The 15,496-nt window shown below is 41.7% G+C and overlaps 2 protein-coding genes across 4 annotated transcripts; one reads left to right on the top strand and one right to left on the bottom strand.

Moving 5' to 3' along the window:
* Positions 1 to 487: 487 nt before the first annotated feature.
* rbm14a (RNA binding motif protein 14a) lies at positions 488 to 9,885 on the bottom strand. 3 transcript variants are annotated; one of them, XM_026182002.2, is made up of 9 exons: positions 9,745 to 9,885; positions 8,899 to 9,078; positions 6,724 to 6,908; positions 6,292 to 6,474; positions 6,096 to 6,208; positions 5,620 to 5,901; positions 5,272 to 5,501; positions 4,708 to 5,118; positions 488 to 1,421 (listed from the first exon to the last, which is right to left on the bottom strand). In XM_026182002.2, the coding sequence occupies exons 2-9, from the start codon at positions 9,057 to 9,059 to the stop codon at positions 1,418 to 1,420; spliced, it is 1,569 nt and encodes a 522-aa protein (XP_026037787.1). In that variant the 5' UTR covers positions 9,060 to 9,078; positions 9,745 to 9,885; the 3' UTR covers positions 488 to 1,417. The 3 variants fall into 3 exon arrangements, with proteins under 3 accessions (XP_026037787.1, XP_026037786.1, XP_080163340.1); XM_026182001.2 differs by lacking the exon at positions 488 to 1,421 and having other exon boundaries at positions 4,471 to 5,118; positions 6,096 to 6,205; XM_080307214.1 differs by lacking the exons at positions 488 to 1,421; positions 9,745 to 9,885 and adding an exon at positions 9,500 to 9,518 and having other exon boundaries at positions 4,471 to 5,118; positions 6,096 to 6,205.
* Positions 9,886 to 10,158: 273 nt separating this feature from the next.
* Positions 10,159 to 14,692, top strand: LOC113030496 (uncharacterized). The gene is made up of 6 exons (XM_026182003.2): positions 10,159 to 10,317; positions 10,873 to 11,064; positions 11,162 to 11,276; positions 12,537 to 12,609; positions 12,805 to 12,896; positions 13,273 to 14,692. Exons 2-6 carry the CDS (start codon positions 10,873 to 10,875, stop codon positions 14,433 to 14,435), a joined length of 1,635 nt encoding a protein of 544 aa, XP_026037788.1. The 5' UTR covers positions 10,159 to 10,317; the 3' UTR covers positions 14,436 to 14,692.
* The last annotated feature ends 804 nt before the right edge of the window (positions 14,693 to 15,496 follow it).

Here is a 15,496-nt window from a genome sequence, read left to right as displayed (position 1 = left end):
GGAGGCATTTATTACCAGAGTAGAAACTGCTGCATATCCATACCATTATTCCAATGAATGGTGCATGATGTCTCTGCAGTTTCACCTTCACTGTTCCACCTTTGCCCATTTACGTACACAGGCCTACTCCTCATGTTACCTCAGTATATTAGTGTATACTGCTTTCACTACACCCATGCAGTACTGTAGTGTCCATTTGTAAACTTAATTGCTGTTGAGGGCATGAAACTCAGTGAGTATCCATGAAAAGGTCTTGTTTGCAGGTGGAAGTCCGATACCTTCAACTACTTCTTTTGTATATTAAAAACGACTCAATTATCAGGTTTGGATTGTTATCAGAGTATTGGTTTTTATTTGAAAAAGCATAGATTGATGTTTTTGGAAAAAAACTGAATAAAATGTCATCTGATGCTGAGCCCTGAAAGTTTAAATGGCAAAACCCACCAAGCTTTCTGCATCTTCAAATATTCACACAGAGATTGTTTCATTCAGTTGAAATTCATTTTATTGATAATTAAACATTTGAAAGAACATAGGACAAAATGTAATTTAAAACAACATGGTCGCATCCGTGTTCATCGTCATTCATACAAGTTGAATGCGGCATCAAAAATCGTTTTCAGATGGGGGGAGTCGAGCGTTGAACCAGCAACCGATCCTGAGCCAGGTTATTCAACTCTGAAGTGGAGGCCCTACCACTGTGCTCTTACGCAAGGCACTTAACCCCCGAAGAGGCCGCAGGGGCGCTTTTAGAAAAACTAAGACAACCCATCGATCTAAATGTCCCCGACTCTGGCTGTGGTGCTCTTCGGTGATAGGCTGAAACAGGACGTACTTACAACAACATGCCTGCTGCAGAGTGTGTTCAGATTTAGACTAAAGGGGGCACAGATGTCCTTAAAAACTTGTGTGAGAGTGGTCACATTAGGAGCAGGAATGTATGAGCAGAGAAAACTTGAGGGGAGGAGGGAGGGGAAATGTAAGGATTTGAACAGGAAAATAAAAATAAAAAATAAATAAAAATCTCCCATTTAAAAAAAAGAAGAAAAAAAAAAAAGAAAAGAAAAAAAACCCCCAAAACCCCAAACAAACATTAATAAGAAGAGAAAAAAGATGGGTGAGTTGTTTCAAAAAATAAAAAAAATTCCAAAATCCGGACAAATCTGAATCCCTGAAGGCAAGTGAGATGTAAGAAGTATGGACACAGGAGCATCTGTACGGCGTGTGTGTGCTGGTGAGTGTGTAGGCGTGTTTCGGGGAGGGGTCTGAGTGTGTGGTCTGAGTGTTTACCTTAGTGGGGAGACCCCCCATCGTCCACAGCAGTTTCAGGCCTAACGCTGCTTTTTTCCCCCATTCCACGCTACAGCTGCGTGTGCCGTACGTCCAGGGCAAGGGCTCAGTTTGGCTCCCTCCCACTCTAGCTGCAATAATCAGCAAGAGGAAGAAGGTGGCTGGAGCAGCAGCAACAACAAGGCAAGCAACTAACAGTTCACATGGAGAAGGTGGAATAATGTGGAAATGTAGAGAGGCTATGTGTCACTGAAAAATAATCGCAGCACTATCAGTTCACGTGCTGAATGAGAAGTAATGCGAGTAGCTAATGTGTGGTACAATCACATCGGAGCAACTATTGAGAGTCATGAAATGCAAGAAGAATCAGGTGTGCATTAGTATTATTTGCACTGCATCGCACGTGTTGTCTGTTATAAATTATATGAACTAACCCAGTTATAAGGTGAAAGTTGTCTAGGTGTGATTTGGATGCTGAGAAAGCCTGTGTGTGCTTCTGGTGAGATCAGAAGAGAAAAGGAAAGGTCTTCGTGCCTTCTCACTTCTGCCCGGGAAAAATCAGTGGCCTCTACAAAATCCAAAACGACTTTCGTATCACCATCAGCACTGAGAACATCACCTGAAGTCTGCTCAGCTTAAAACCCTTCGATACACACACACACACACACACACACAGTTGCTTTCTCTTTTTACTTCACTCGCCAATGCCACTACAACTCACCATCACTCACTACATGCTACAGCACAACTGTAATCCCTCCCTGCCATACAAACGGCTGCCTCTTTTTACGAGTCTGGTACAACTGAACTGTCCAACTACACCAGGTCTCCAACTGTTTAGAAAGAAATACAATCACTATGTTTTTATTAACAGTCAATATTCCTACCAAATGTTGGTTGGCATCTTTTTAAATATTTACATTTGTACCAAATTGTAGATTTTCTTTCCGTCTAAATCACAACTATCCATGAGACCAAAGGTGTGACAGAAGCTGATGAGACTTCCAAAAAAAAAAAAAAAAAAAAAAAAAAAGGAAACTAATGGAAGATGTCAAAAAATAAAAAAATAAAGAGGAAAGAAAAATTAAAAGTTGAATTTTAATTGCTCAAATTCTATTAGCTCCATTGGCCATGCATCGCTTGCTGACATTCCTCCTGGCTCTTATAAATTCTCATATATACAAAACCAACAAAAAAAACCCCCAAAACTATTGAACAACTGAATGTTGCTTATAATCAGAGAAAGATGTGGATGCATTGAACACAAAACAAGAACTAAGTGTGAATAACTACTAAATTACGTGAAGACTGTTCTGACATTTAAAGGCAAAACCGACCTTTAAAGCAAAAACTGACAGGACATATTCAGTTCCTGAGGTTGGAACATATTTTTGTTTGCACAGACCTCAAGATTTACAGAAAGCCAAGAGGGGAAGAAAAGTAAGGTAAATTATAATCATCTACCTCAACTGAAATCATGCACTCTTGTGGGTCTACTCTGCTTTAATCGATACTGCCCAAAATAGCAAAACTATGAAACATCAAGCAGGTTATTCACACACTGCTTATATCCATCAAAAACCAGTCCAACTCTTGTATGTTAGGAGGATGGTCTAGAAATTTACCTCAAAGTCACTCCTCTCACCCTGCAAATGAGTAAGCTCAGGAAATGTTTTCATGTGAACAGCCCCCATTCTTTTATTTTTTTAAGACTACACCGTCAGCTAAAACCCCTTTCAGACACAGCAATCTCACTAGGTCTACCTAGTAAGACTTACATATTTCTTTTAATATGGTGCATGTCTGGATGCATGCTGTCACATGTGCGTCAAAAACAATAATCAAGTGTATGTGTTTGCTTTATTCAGTCCAGAAGACAGGATGATGTCTCTGAGCTTGTGTGGGAGAAGCTGCTCAGTCAGCAGCCCACACACTCAAAAGCAGAGAAACCCTGCTGGTACTGACGATGAAGGAGAGAACAAATGTTCTCAAGTGAAACTACATCTACAGAGTGATGCTTACAATGCCCAATGACACCAGTGAGATAGGTCTTTTGGATATATTGAAAGCTGTTTGTGTGCCTGAACGAAGCCGTGAGAAGAATTCATGTATAATCCAAGTGCTGTCTATCTACAAGACTGATGTTTTCTATCCCATGTCTGAAAGGGGCTTAAGTGAAACCAGCCTGATACATTATTTGAGATGCCATCTGGTCAATTTAACAACACAATTTCAATCTGTACGGGATCAAATTTCCTCAGTAAATGAAACAATCAATTTGATTAACCACTCAAACTTCCTTTTACCTCATCTCTGCTTTCCATCTTCAAACACCATATTACATGTAGAGGTTGTGCGTCTGATCAAAACAGGTTTATTGTTACGAAAGCATCGCTACAAATGACTTCAGACTAAGCCTCGTTACATACTCTACAAAAGCCACAACAAATATGCAAGCACAACTGTTTGTACTTTGTTATTGTTGGAGATGTGCTGAGTCAACTTTGTGTTCTTCATAGCAGACTGCAGTTTGAGGTGCTGTCTAACTGAACAACATTATACAAAGAGATGTTTCTTCAACACCCTGACAGATATACAAAAGGGGACAAAATTATAGAAACAATTAGTATAAAGCAATACAGCTCAACAGCACATTAAATTGCAGCCAACCCAAAGTTGGCCGTCATGAATGAACATCATGGGCCTGTAGAGAAATTAGTGTTTTATAAAAACAATAACAAAGCCATACAGTCCCAGTTGGACAGGATATGTTTCCATGGATAAAACCGGTTTATAATTTACTTATCTGTACTTTGTATTTTTGTCTGCAATATACGATGAGTTGCCAGACTGCACATTTCATGCAGCAACAATCTTTTATGTAGAGTACATAAAATGGCTTCGCCTGACACCGAACAGAAAGCTCTTCTGAAGTGACGAAAACCCACCTTCTGAGTCCAACCTTGTTTGAGGCAAAATTTAAGCTTTAACATTCAACAAGGAACCAGCTGTGCCTCTATATCACATCTAACAGGAACTATTAATGCTTAACAGCACTCCAGTATCAGCTGCCTCCCTCATCTCCACTACTCCAGAGACCTTGCTAGCTCATAATCATCCACTTAACTGAGTAATCATCCATTGAGAGACTAGTTGGTCAAGATGGAGAAACAGGGGAGAATCACAACCTTGCCCACTCTCTTGTTTTTCGCCTTTAAACTGTCCCTTATGTATGCTCGCTGACGTACACACACACACACAAACACATACACGCGCACACACACAATCACACATCTGCCATGTGTAAAGGAGCGTGTGGGAGGGGGGTGGGACTATCGATAAGGGGGTTCTGGCGTGTGGTAAGGGTAATCGTGGCGCGGGGGCATGGGTTGCCCGTGTGCGGGTGTCTGCTCATACGGTGTGGAGGTGGAGTAGCTTCCCGCTCCGTAAGCTCCCGATGAATCATATGCTCCCGGTGCCCCGTAGCCTCCAGATGTGTCATAGCCCGCTGAGGCGTCGTAGCTTCCAGAGGAGGCATCGTAGCTCCCGGATGAAGCGTCGTAGCTCCCCGATGAGGCGTCATAACTTCCCGAAGTGTCGTACGTTCCTGGTGCTGCATAGGAATCCGATGCGGCATATGTCGGGAGTGCTGTATATGTCCCTGGTGGTGCAGGGGTTGTGGTGGAAGCAGGTGCCTGTGTGGTTGCCGGTGGAGGCGGAGGTGGTGGTGGAGGATTGGTGTAGGCATACTGGAGGTACTGGTACTGTTGCTGGTACTGTTGATACTGTTGGTACTGATGCATTTGTTGGTAGTATTCTGTATATGACCTTGAGTCAAAATTAGAGTTGAAGAAAAGGTAAGAAATAAGCAGGAAAAAAAAGGCACACAAATCTCAATAATATGACCATGTTATATTATCATAAACTGGTTTAAGCTTAATTTTCTTCTATCACTATCTGCTCTTTAAATGTTATGTGTACCTCGCAACAGGATCCGCTCCTTCAGGAGTTGTGGTGGTGGTGGCAGCGACGGGGTCTTCAGGTGCTCCAGGTGGTGTTGGAAGCAGGGCACGTCGTTTGGGGCGTATCTGAGCAAATGAACCCGGAACAGGGTCAGGGAGGAGAGGAGCTCGATTTCCTCGTATTGGGCTGCGGTCCCGCTCATTATCTGAAGGTGCTGCCTTTCTCCCTGCCTGCTGCTCTGCCAGAACCTTGAGTCATAAAAAAACAAAAAAAAACAAAAAAACAACACAGATAAGATGACCGTTTCTGAAACACAATAATAGACACACAAGCACACAAGACATTTTTACTCCAAAGTTAACAGACCTTCTGTCCCTCCTGAAAGAACTTGGCTCTCGCTGCTTCGAAAAGTGTTGTTGGATCTGGTACAGTCTGGGGCTCCACCTCTTCCTCAACTGCGGCCGCTGCAGAATTGTGATTTGCCAGCTCATGAAACACCTGGTCAGCTACAGATCCATACACTTGGCTGGCAAGAGCTCCATATATGACTCCATCTGCACCTTTAGAACTGGTGATCCCTTTCAGAGCAGCGTAGGTGGGGTCAAAGGATGTGGTGTTGTAGAAAGAGTTATGGACACTTTGTTGAACCTGCAACAAAAGAAAATTCTTAAATCTAGTCCGTCTAAACTCTATGGTGCAATATAGGGAGTTCAAATTAAAGTTCATAAAAGGCTTGACTGACAATAAAGTTTCCTAAAAAGTTGTGATATTCATTACTTTGAAAAACAAAGAGCAGAAGGCTTTCAAATGGCAGTGGACATCCTGGTGGAGAATATACTTACTTGTATGGGTAATCCAGCTGCAGCAGCTGCAGCTGCAGCAAGCACAGCTGCTTGACTCTGATGATGCTCTAGTGACGGAGGCGGTCGTGGAAGAAGACCCTCTCTGCCACCTGCTGAAAACATGATTACAACATAAGCTGCATTTCATTTCTTGGAAAACAAATTGCCCTTTCATCATCACCTGCTGTTACAGCACCTGTGGGGTTAGCTGAATTTCCAGCTGTCATAATCTGGTTTATCAGAGGTTGGGCTTTGGACAGCTCTACAGCCAACTGACGCCCCTTGAACATGGTCCCATTGAGTGCCTCAATAGCCGCCAAGGCTTCCTCCTTCCTCTCCATATGCACGAATGCATAGCCGACATTTGAGCATAACCTTGCTGTAGTTTACAGGAAAGAGAAAGGTCAACATTAGTCTGAGGCTGATTTTTACAATGAAATGTGTGCATCCCATATTTTATGTCACATCAACTTGAAAGATTGGACCACGATGCAAACCAGAAAAGTCACTTGCTCAGAGTTTAAAGTCCCCAAATCTGTTCTTATTCAAACCAGCTCAAGTTAATTAAATCCTGATGCAAATTTCTCTCACACACAATCTTTACAGATTACAAGGCTTTATACGTTACCTTTGACTTTATCACAGTCTAAAACTCTTCCGAAGGTTGAGAACAGCCCATGCAAGTCATCTGCTGAACATGTAGCGCTGAGGTTCCCCACAAACACTTTAGTGGAGTTGGGTGGGCGTGCTCGTGACTCTTCGACTACCAGGGGTCTGCCCCGGTACTCTTTGCCATCAAGATGTCGTATCGCCCTGTTAACGTAAGAACAGCTAAATCATAAACACATTCAAAACCACAGATGAGACTATCAGTAATAACATTTAACTGCAATATACGGTCACTGCCTACTTCCCTAAGCACACCTATTCAAAGGCTCATTAATGCAAATATCCAATCAGCTAGTCACATGGCAACAACTAAAGGCATTTACATATGTAGTCTTGGTGAAAACTACCTGCTGAGGTTCAAACTGAACATCAGAATGAGTAAGAACGGCAATTTCACTTTGAATATGGAACACCAACTTCCTGCTATCCAAGACCAGGAAACTGGTGCTACAATTTGCACAGGCTCGCCAAAATTGGACAATAGAAGACTGGACAACAACTGCCTGGTCTCATGATTAAGTCAACATTCATATGGTAAATATTTATTCTGAATGTGACCATCAGTTCACTGTACTTAAATGTCCTTCAGTCACTAGATCTTGACCCAAAATAGCACCTTTGGGATGTGCTGGAAGAGCAGACTCACATTATAGGTGTGCAGGCAGGACAAATCTGCAATGACCAGATGATTTCACATCAATATGAACCAAAATCTTTGATGAGACCCTGTTGAATCTATGCCATGAAGAATTAATGGAGTTCTTTATGGAAGAGATCAAATACCAGCATAACAAATACTGCTGCAGCCTTTCCTTGTTTTACTAACTGCACTTTAATAGGAAGTAAACAGCTACTGTAATTAGTCAGACCACAACAGTGTTTGGTGAGAGAATGGTCCTGTTCCTGTTTTCTTTTTAGTATCTTAGTTTTTCAGATACTGCAGCCTGTTGCTTCTTTCATACCTTTATAAACTTTGTTACTTTTATTGTTTGACCTAGGTCTTCCAATTTCTAATAATAATGAAAGAGACAATTCTTGTATCTGAACTGTTTGTCTCCACTCAGACATTTTTTTAAGGTGTCTGCAAACTGTAAACTATTGCATGTGTTTTAGGCTTCTACTGTATTAGACTAGTATTAAGCAGGTAAGTGAAGCTAAGCAAATGGTCAAATTAAGCTTCTATGCATGGATCTTGGGATTTATAATTAGTCATTACTTTTATAATTAGTCATTACTTTTAAACAGTCAAAGCACTGGAAAGGTCAAATATGTATATACTTGTTACTTTTAACCTTTAATTTATATTGTATAACTCATTGATATGATTGTTGTACTGTAACAAATATGTAGCTCCCAGAGTGGACTCATTTCTGTGAGTTGTTTTAACACTATAACAAAAACATCATTTATTTACAATGCAGATAGTGCTTACCAACTGTATCGTTTAAGAGGTTCAGAATATGTACTACAATACCAAAAAATCAAACTGAAAGAGAATGACATGTCATGTAGACTAAATCTGACTAAACTCTCAAACATTAAAACTAAAGACATTTCAACTTGTTTCAATTTATTTAACTAAAGTCTAGTTTATGACATGTTGTTTTTTTGTTTTTTTTTAAACGTTTAGTTTTACTTAAGTATAACAACCTTGATGATAAAATAAATGAACGTTTCTGGTTTTGGAATAGATAGATTCTATCTATCATATGATGTTCCTAACTCACAATAGGATTTTGAAGGCCACTGTGCACATTAGTGCAACTGGTCAGAACAAAGTTAAGTAAAGAGACAAAGAGCAATGCATGGCAGATGTCTGTGCAATACTCTATTTAAGAGTCTGCTGATAAGCCATAATTATTTTGGGGGTTAGCTTTACTTTACTACACATACTGAACATCACTAATACAAATGTTGCATTTCTGACGCATGTTTAAAAACGACAAAGCTGGACTACTTTAAATGACTAAATACAATGAACTCAGTCTGCTCTTATACTTTGAGAAAAGAATGTATGTTTTCATGTAAACTACATGACTCCTTTTGACATGATTTCCGAGATGTACAACAACATTTAGGAAAGCAAAACACTAATTATATCTAATAACAGTGATGGCCAGTGTATCAATTATACCTGTCTGCTGCCCCCTCTCCCTTCAGGGTAACGAAAGCATACTGTCTCAGCAACGAGCAGGTGTTGATCTCTCCATATGGACCAAAGAGCTTGTTCAGTTCTTCGTGCGTAGCATCTATAGGAAGGTTCCCTACAAACAACTTCACGTTCTCACCGCTCATCTCTGTAAAAACCAGGCATCTGCAAGAGAACAAACATGACGCGGGGAACATACGGTCATTTGTGATTTGAGCAACGGTAACAGGCTAGCTAGACGATTAGTAGATCTCAACAGGAAATTTGCTGTCTTGAAAAAATCTCGAAAGGCCTATCAAAGCTGATTGATCCCCCCCCCCCCCCCCCCCCACACACACACACACAATCTGGCGTTATTACCAGGCGGGGTTTTTTTTTTTATAGCTATTTGCGTATTCGCCGGATTGCCACTTGGCAGTCGCCGCAGCGACGCCAGGAGGTATTATTAGCTAAGCTAATAAAACCGTTAAGTTGGGCGGCGAAAATGCCTCCAGATTAAAGTGTGTAAAATGCCTAGGTTAGCCGCAGAATGGCAAAAGACGAAAAATAGCTACATGTAACTGTTTATATAGCATACTATAAGCACCGTTACACGACCAGCAGCACGCTAAAACTCCAGACACTCCTGGCCATCTTGTTGAGCATTAGCTAATGTTAGCTACACCAGCTAACGCTAACGTAGAGGGTTTTATCTGAGTGGTAGCAAACGTCTACCAAAGCTAAAGCCAGGTCTCTGTTACCAGTTATCGTAAAAAAATAACTAAGCCCGTCTAGTTTTCATATTTGAACAAAAATTTTGAATTATGCCAGCAAAGTACACAGAAGCCTTACCCAACGCGGTCCTGGAGCTGTCGTATTTAAACCTCACATCCGTATCCGGTTTCCTGAGGCAGGGTTGCACACATGGAGGGCGCAGTTTCACCAAGACGGTCACTTTACTGGCAAGCCACTATTTTACTTGCATATCTTCGCGCTAATGTGCTAAAGTAGACTGTAGCACTAACAAAATGGATGAACGGAGGCTATGGGTTCTGTAACTACAGGACTTTAAACCAATTAACCCCTGTTTAACTGCTCTTCTAAAACGACTTGTTACTATTATCTGTACTAAAAAGTAATACAAAAATAAGACATAACTCAAGTCTTATGTGGATCTAGAACACGTGAGTCTGACGTCATGATGACTTGACTTGACTCCAGGTGAGATCAGGTGGGTTAGGAGGAGGAGCAAAAGAAGGCATCTTCAGATCGGAGAGCACGCGTCATGACAGGCCAGAGTGAAAGAGAAGTAAACTTCCTATCGTAGTAAAAAAAAAAAAAAAAAGCTGGTGGAAGAACACGAAGCATGCCATCATAAAGTGGATCCGGAGGTGAAAAAGGAAGGAGAAGAATCGGAGCAGAGAGGTAGTAAAACAGTTTGAGTTGGTTGTTTAAAAATAAGATGAGCGTGCTGTGACACACAATTACATGACTGTAGCGCTAGAAGCCTGCGTGCAGCGCAGTTTGCGGAGGAAATGTGCAAGTTTTAGAGGAATGTACTTCGTGCGGGTCCAGACAAGTTGACATGTATAGGCTGCGGTCAGATTCAGCCCATTGATGCGTTCGTATTAAGAAAGATAAGTGTGTCAGTTTGACATTTGCTCCTTTTTTACTTAACATCTAATGACTGTTGTGACGTTTGTGTTTGCTGTCGGTGTGTCTGTAATTTAAAGATCTTCACCATAGGTTGCTATTTTATTTAAGCTCTGTCTGAGCTGCTGTGCTTTACCAAGTCTGGACTTGCCGGTCCAATCCAGTCAGATTTATGGTACAAGTGTGTGTCTGTTTGTGTGCAGCAGTCTCACCCGTCTTTCTGTCATTACTGGGATCCAGAAGGATGCCATAACCACGTGTAGCATTATGAGACTGCATGGAGATTTGGAGCACATTAACTATGTTGTTGTATGCATATGTGTTTAGATGGCACAGCAAGAAGAACCCCTGTACGATTTCCCAGAGCCCACCCAAGTATCGGAGCACAAGCTGAGGGGTCAGGGTTCCCTGAAAAACATCAGTGTACTGGATCGTCTCCTGCTTACAGTGCCCGTCTGGCTTCAGCTATCAATCAACCCAGCCACAGCACTGCACATACTGCAGAGGGAACCTCCCGGGGTCTGAGACACAGACATAACACACATCCACATTTCCTCTCCTACCTTTTCTTATGCACTCCCAGTTGCGTTCAGTAATCACTTGTGTTGTCTTGCAGACGTTCCTGGTGCGAAAGTCTCGCACGTCCCAAAGAAACGTGCTCTGTGTGCGTTTGACAGATGACAGCGTGCCATCGTTTGTTCAGCAGTTTGGTATCAGAGAGGAGCAAGGCAGTAAGAGCATTACCTCAACACTTGGTAGTCTTTGGAAGAGTCCACTCACATTTTAGGAAAGCATCTTAACGTTTAATAGAGTGCTGTGAAAAAGTTATTTAGCTTCTTCCTTATTTCTTTTATTCTTGTTGCATATGTGCCATACTTATGTTAGATCATCGAGCAAATGTTAATATTAGACAAAGTAAATACAAAATGCAGTTTTTGATTAGATAATTTCATTAATTAAGGCATCAAAGATGGGAAGGAAGTGTTTGGATTCAGCCATATTAGAGTTTTCAAGTTTGAATGGTCTGCCATCGTATGACATTTTTGCCCAGTCACTTTCTTATTGATGAATCATGAACACTGAGGCAAGTGACGCCTGCAGGTCTGTAGATGTTGTTCTTTTGTGACCTCTTGGATGAGTCGTCGATGTGCTCTTGGAGTAATTTTAGTCAGCTGGCCACTCCTGGGAAGGTTCACCACTGTTTACTCCATATGTGGATAATGGCTCTCACTGTGGTTTGGTGGAGTCTCAAAGCACCAAACAAAGTCGCTGATACAAGTCAGTGACTTTGTTTCTCAGCTTTTCTTGAGTGTCTTTATATCATGGCATGATCTGTTGCTTTTTGAGATCTTTCAGCCCACATCACTTTGTCAGACAGGTTCGATTTAATTTATTTCCTGATCCAGCAGGTTGGGCAGTAATCATGCCTGGGAGTGGCTTGTAACATTGAGCAAAAAAAAAAAAAAGTGGTTAATCACAGTTAATTTCTCATTTAACAAGGAGAAGCAACAACACCGTACTCGTGTGCTGGATATAAATGTAAATCTGCATTTTCTTTAATTATATTCTTTTGGCTAGGTATTATATACACCATTTGCTTGTTTTTACTTTATTATTTATTGCAACAAATAAAAATTAAAAAATACAGGCACACAGACCATGATGAGTGCAGTGTTGTCAGCAATTCTATGAGTCTTATTTAACCTAGCTTTAAAATCTTTTCATTCTGAAGATGCTGTAATTAAATATCAGACAGCTTTAAATCTACAACTACACACTATCATTTCTGTACTATTACACAGTACTTACACATAAATACTAGAATTCAGATAAAAGCAAAGATGCCTTTCATTGTCTTCTTTTAAAGTAAAACTCCAGGCCAAAGACCCAATATTCTACTCAATAATTCCTCAGATAAGCTGTATTATTAATACCAGCCAGCGTTCCCTCGCACTAAACATCCCTGACATTTGAATTTTCTTCATCCGCAGCTCTGTCTCTGGAGACTTCAGCCATCAGCTTTCCAGACCTTCCAAGACTAATTTCCTTTTACTGTGTTAGCAGGTAAAATGTTGCCTTCCTCATTCTCAGTTTCCTTAGTGGTTCTTTGGTATAATTTTGATTCTTTAACCTTGCTCAAGTCCTATTACGTTGTCATCACTTCTTCCTCTTTTTCCACGTGAATCCATTCCAATATCTGTTTATGTGCAAGAACTAATGCAGATCTTTTTAATCTCTGCGGCGCATGTTTCTTTTCAGAGATGTGCTACCATTCCCTCTGGAGCTTCCTGACGCAATAGCGAGGGCATCATCGCACAAAGAGCTCGAGTCTATCTCACACATGGGAATAGGTTGGTCATTTCATTTTTTTCCCCCAATAGAAGATTTTGTAAGCATGCTCAACTTCAAATACTTTGATCTTCCAGGATTTATTTAAGCACATCATTAATTATGTCTCAGCCGCAGGTTAGCAAGCAGCCACTGGGGGAAGTTTGTGTGTAGGTGCATCTTTTCTGTCCTCTGCTTACTTAATTCTTTTATGTATAAAATGTGAATTTAATAAAAAATAAATAAATCAATAGTAAATTACTGTCACAATGATGTTGAATTTATGCAGCTTATAAAATGTAAACTTTACTCAATAAATCACTGTTCGCATTAGAATCACAGTAAAATTTGGTTATGATGAACTTATTAAAATAACCAAAACATTTTTTTGTTGTGTAGAGTTTTGGAATTCCCACCTAAATGTCCGTGGGCCACGGGAGACACCTAAGCCCCGAAAAGCTAAGGAGAAGAAACGAGATGTTGCAACCTCCGCCCTGCCTAAGTCTGCACTGCAGTCAAGCTCTCCAGCTCCGTCTGACTCAGCTCCACAGCCAGACTCAGACAACCAGCATAAATCTGCACCTGACTCAGATGCTGCCGCCCAGAAATCGTCTCTAAATTCCACCTTGTTCCACGAGTTTTGCCCGATCACCACGCGTAGTCCCTTAGAGCTGGACTGTGGCTCTGGGCTGGGCGCTCTCTGTTTCATCAACCCTCTTTTCCTGCAGTCTCAGAGCACTTTATCCAGACGGCGCATGTTCAAGCACAGCCTCAAAGTCCGGGTTTCAACAGAGACATCGACCATGCTGTCGCCCCCGCTTGCTCCACCACCTCCGCCACCTTTAATGCCAAAAACCAAGGGGAGGTGTAAAGCCCAGAAGAGCGGACAGGAAACACTCGAGCTGAGAAAAGGCCAAACTGCTCAAGACGGCCATACCCAGCCGGTGACGCAAAACGATCCCAGCGGTGGTCAACCGCAGCCTTCATCAGCAATTCCTCAGATCCAGCCAGGGATGCAGGAGCAGCAGATGGAAGCACGCCAAAGTAAAGAGGGAGTGAAAGAAGAGGAGGCTACTGCCCAGCCACCAGCAATAAAGGAGCATCTCCCAGCTGACTCAGACTACATGAAACCCTGTCCAATAATCAGTTTCCCCAATTGTGCCTCACTGTCGTCTAAGCCACCTCCTCTTTTCCCCAAAATTTTTCAATCCCTCTCTCCTCGTGACTCTCCCAGTGCTTCTCCCTCTCTTTCCCCTTATCAGTCCCCATCTGTATCTCCCAAGATGCACATTTCTCTCTCCCCTAATGACTCACCCAGCCTTTCTCCCTCCCATTCGCCTTATCAGTCCCCATCTCTTTCTCCTAAGGTCCCCTACTCTCTCTCTCCCTTCATCTCCCAACCCTTCTCTCCGTTGATAGAGCTGGCCAGCGATACATACTCCACTCCTTCAACACCGGATCAGTTGAGATCAGACAGTGAAGCTGAAGAGAAGGAGGAAGCACAAGTGATCGAAAACAAGGATGGAGAATACAAAGATCAGCACAAAGATGGAAAAGGTTGACTTGGTGTTACAAACGAATGCTGCTTCTGTAAACGATAGGGAGAGCTGCAGTACTGAAGAAACAGCAGAAACTCCTGATTAGGGCTGGGTATCGTCACTGATGTTTAGAATCGATTCGATCCACGATTCGATTCAATTCAATTCAATTTGAATCTGGGAAATTTTGCCTCAGACAGTCAGAAATATTATAATTCAGATCAGTACATTGACATATTTTTGTATCTATTAAAAGGGAAGCTGACACTTTCCAGACTTTATCAAAAGGTGTGAGCGTCACAGCAGAGGCCTTTGTGTCAAAGTAGCTGAAGATAAAACACAGAAAAACATGAAGGTGATTTTCCTGGCCTAGGATTTTATAAAAATATTCCACAGTACATCAAAAACGAAAAAACCATTAATCAACATATGAACATTACCTCTAAAGTTACAGCGGTTTTATTAGAGACACGGCGTTTTGCATTTTGTATAATTTTAAAAAGTTTAAATTTGTTCAGAAGCCTATTGAACGGCAGAAATTAGGTTCTCTTTTCGGAAGTAAGTAAAAGGGGAAAAAAAAAAAAAAAAACATCGGCCGACAGCGCTGTAAACAACGGTAGACTTGTGCGCAACAAGCAAGCGAATAATGCAGAAAACAGATTTCGGGGATAGACGGGAAACTGTTCTTGAAGTACACTGAGAAAGAGAGAGAGAGAGAGCTGTGCATGAAGTGTGATTTTTATCGTGGTGGAAGCAAAACAGCAAAAGTCAGAGGGAATTCATGACGATGTTTATATAAAGCGTAGTTTGGATCTTCTTTTGCTGCTGGTTCGGTCAATATTGTTTGGAGAGAGATCAAACTAACAGCTTTAGAATCAGCGCAAAAAGGGCGTAAACACAAAGCGCGGACCCGCCGAAACATCAGAAGCAGCGAGCTGTCGGCTTTCAGCCTCGACCGTGTCCGTGCCGTCGGTGAGAAAGGCGACATCTCACCGATTCTGATCCGTCGGCGGGTCCGCGCTTTGTGTTTACGTCTTTGTACAGAAGCCGTGTACCTGCTCTCATTTACTGTTTTAGATGTTTGG

The sequence above is a fragment of the Astatotilapia calliptera genome, chromosome 10, assembly GCF_964374335.1.
Source record: "Astatotilapia calliptera chromosome 10, fAstCal68.1, whole genome shotgun sequence".
NCBI classification, from domain to species: Eukaryota; Metazoa; Chordata; class Actinopteri; order Cichliformes; family Cichlidae; genus Astatotilapia; species Astatotilapia calliptera.
This window is presented reverse-complemented; position numbering and strand designations above follow the sequence as displayed.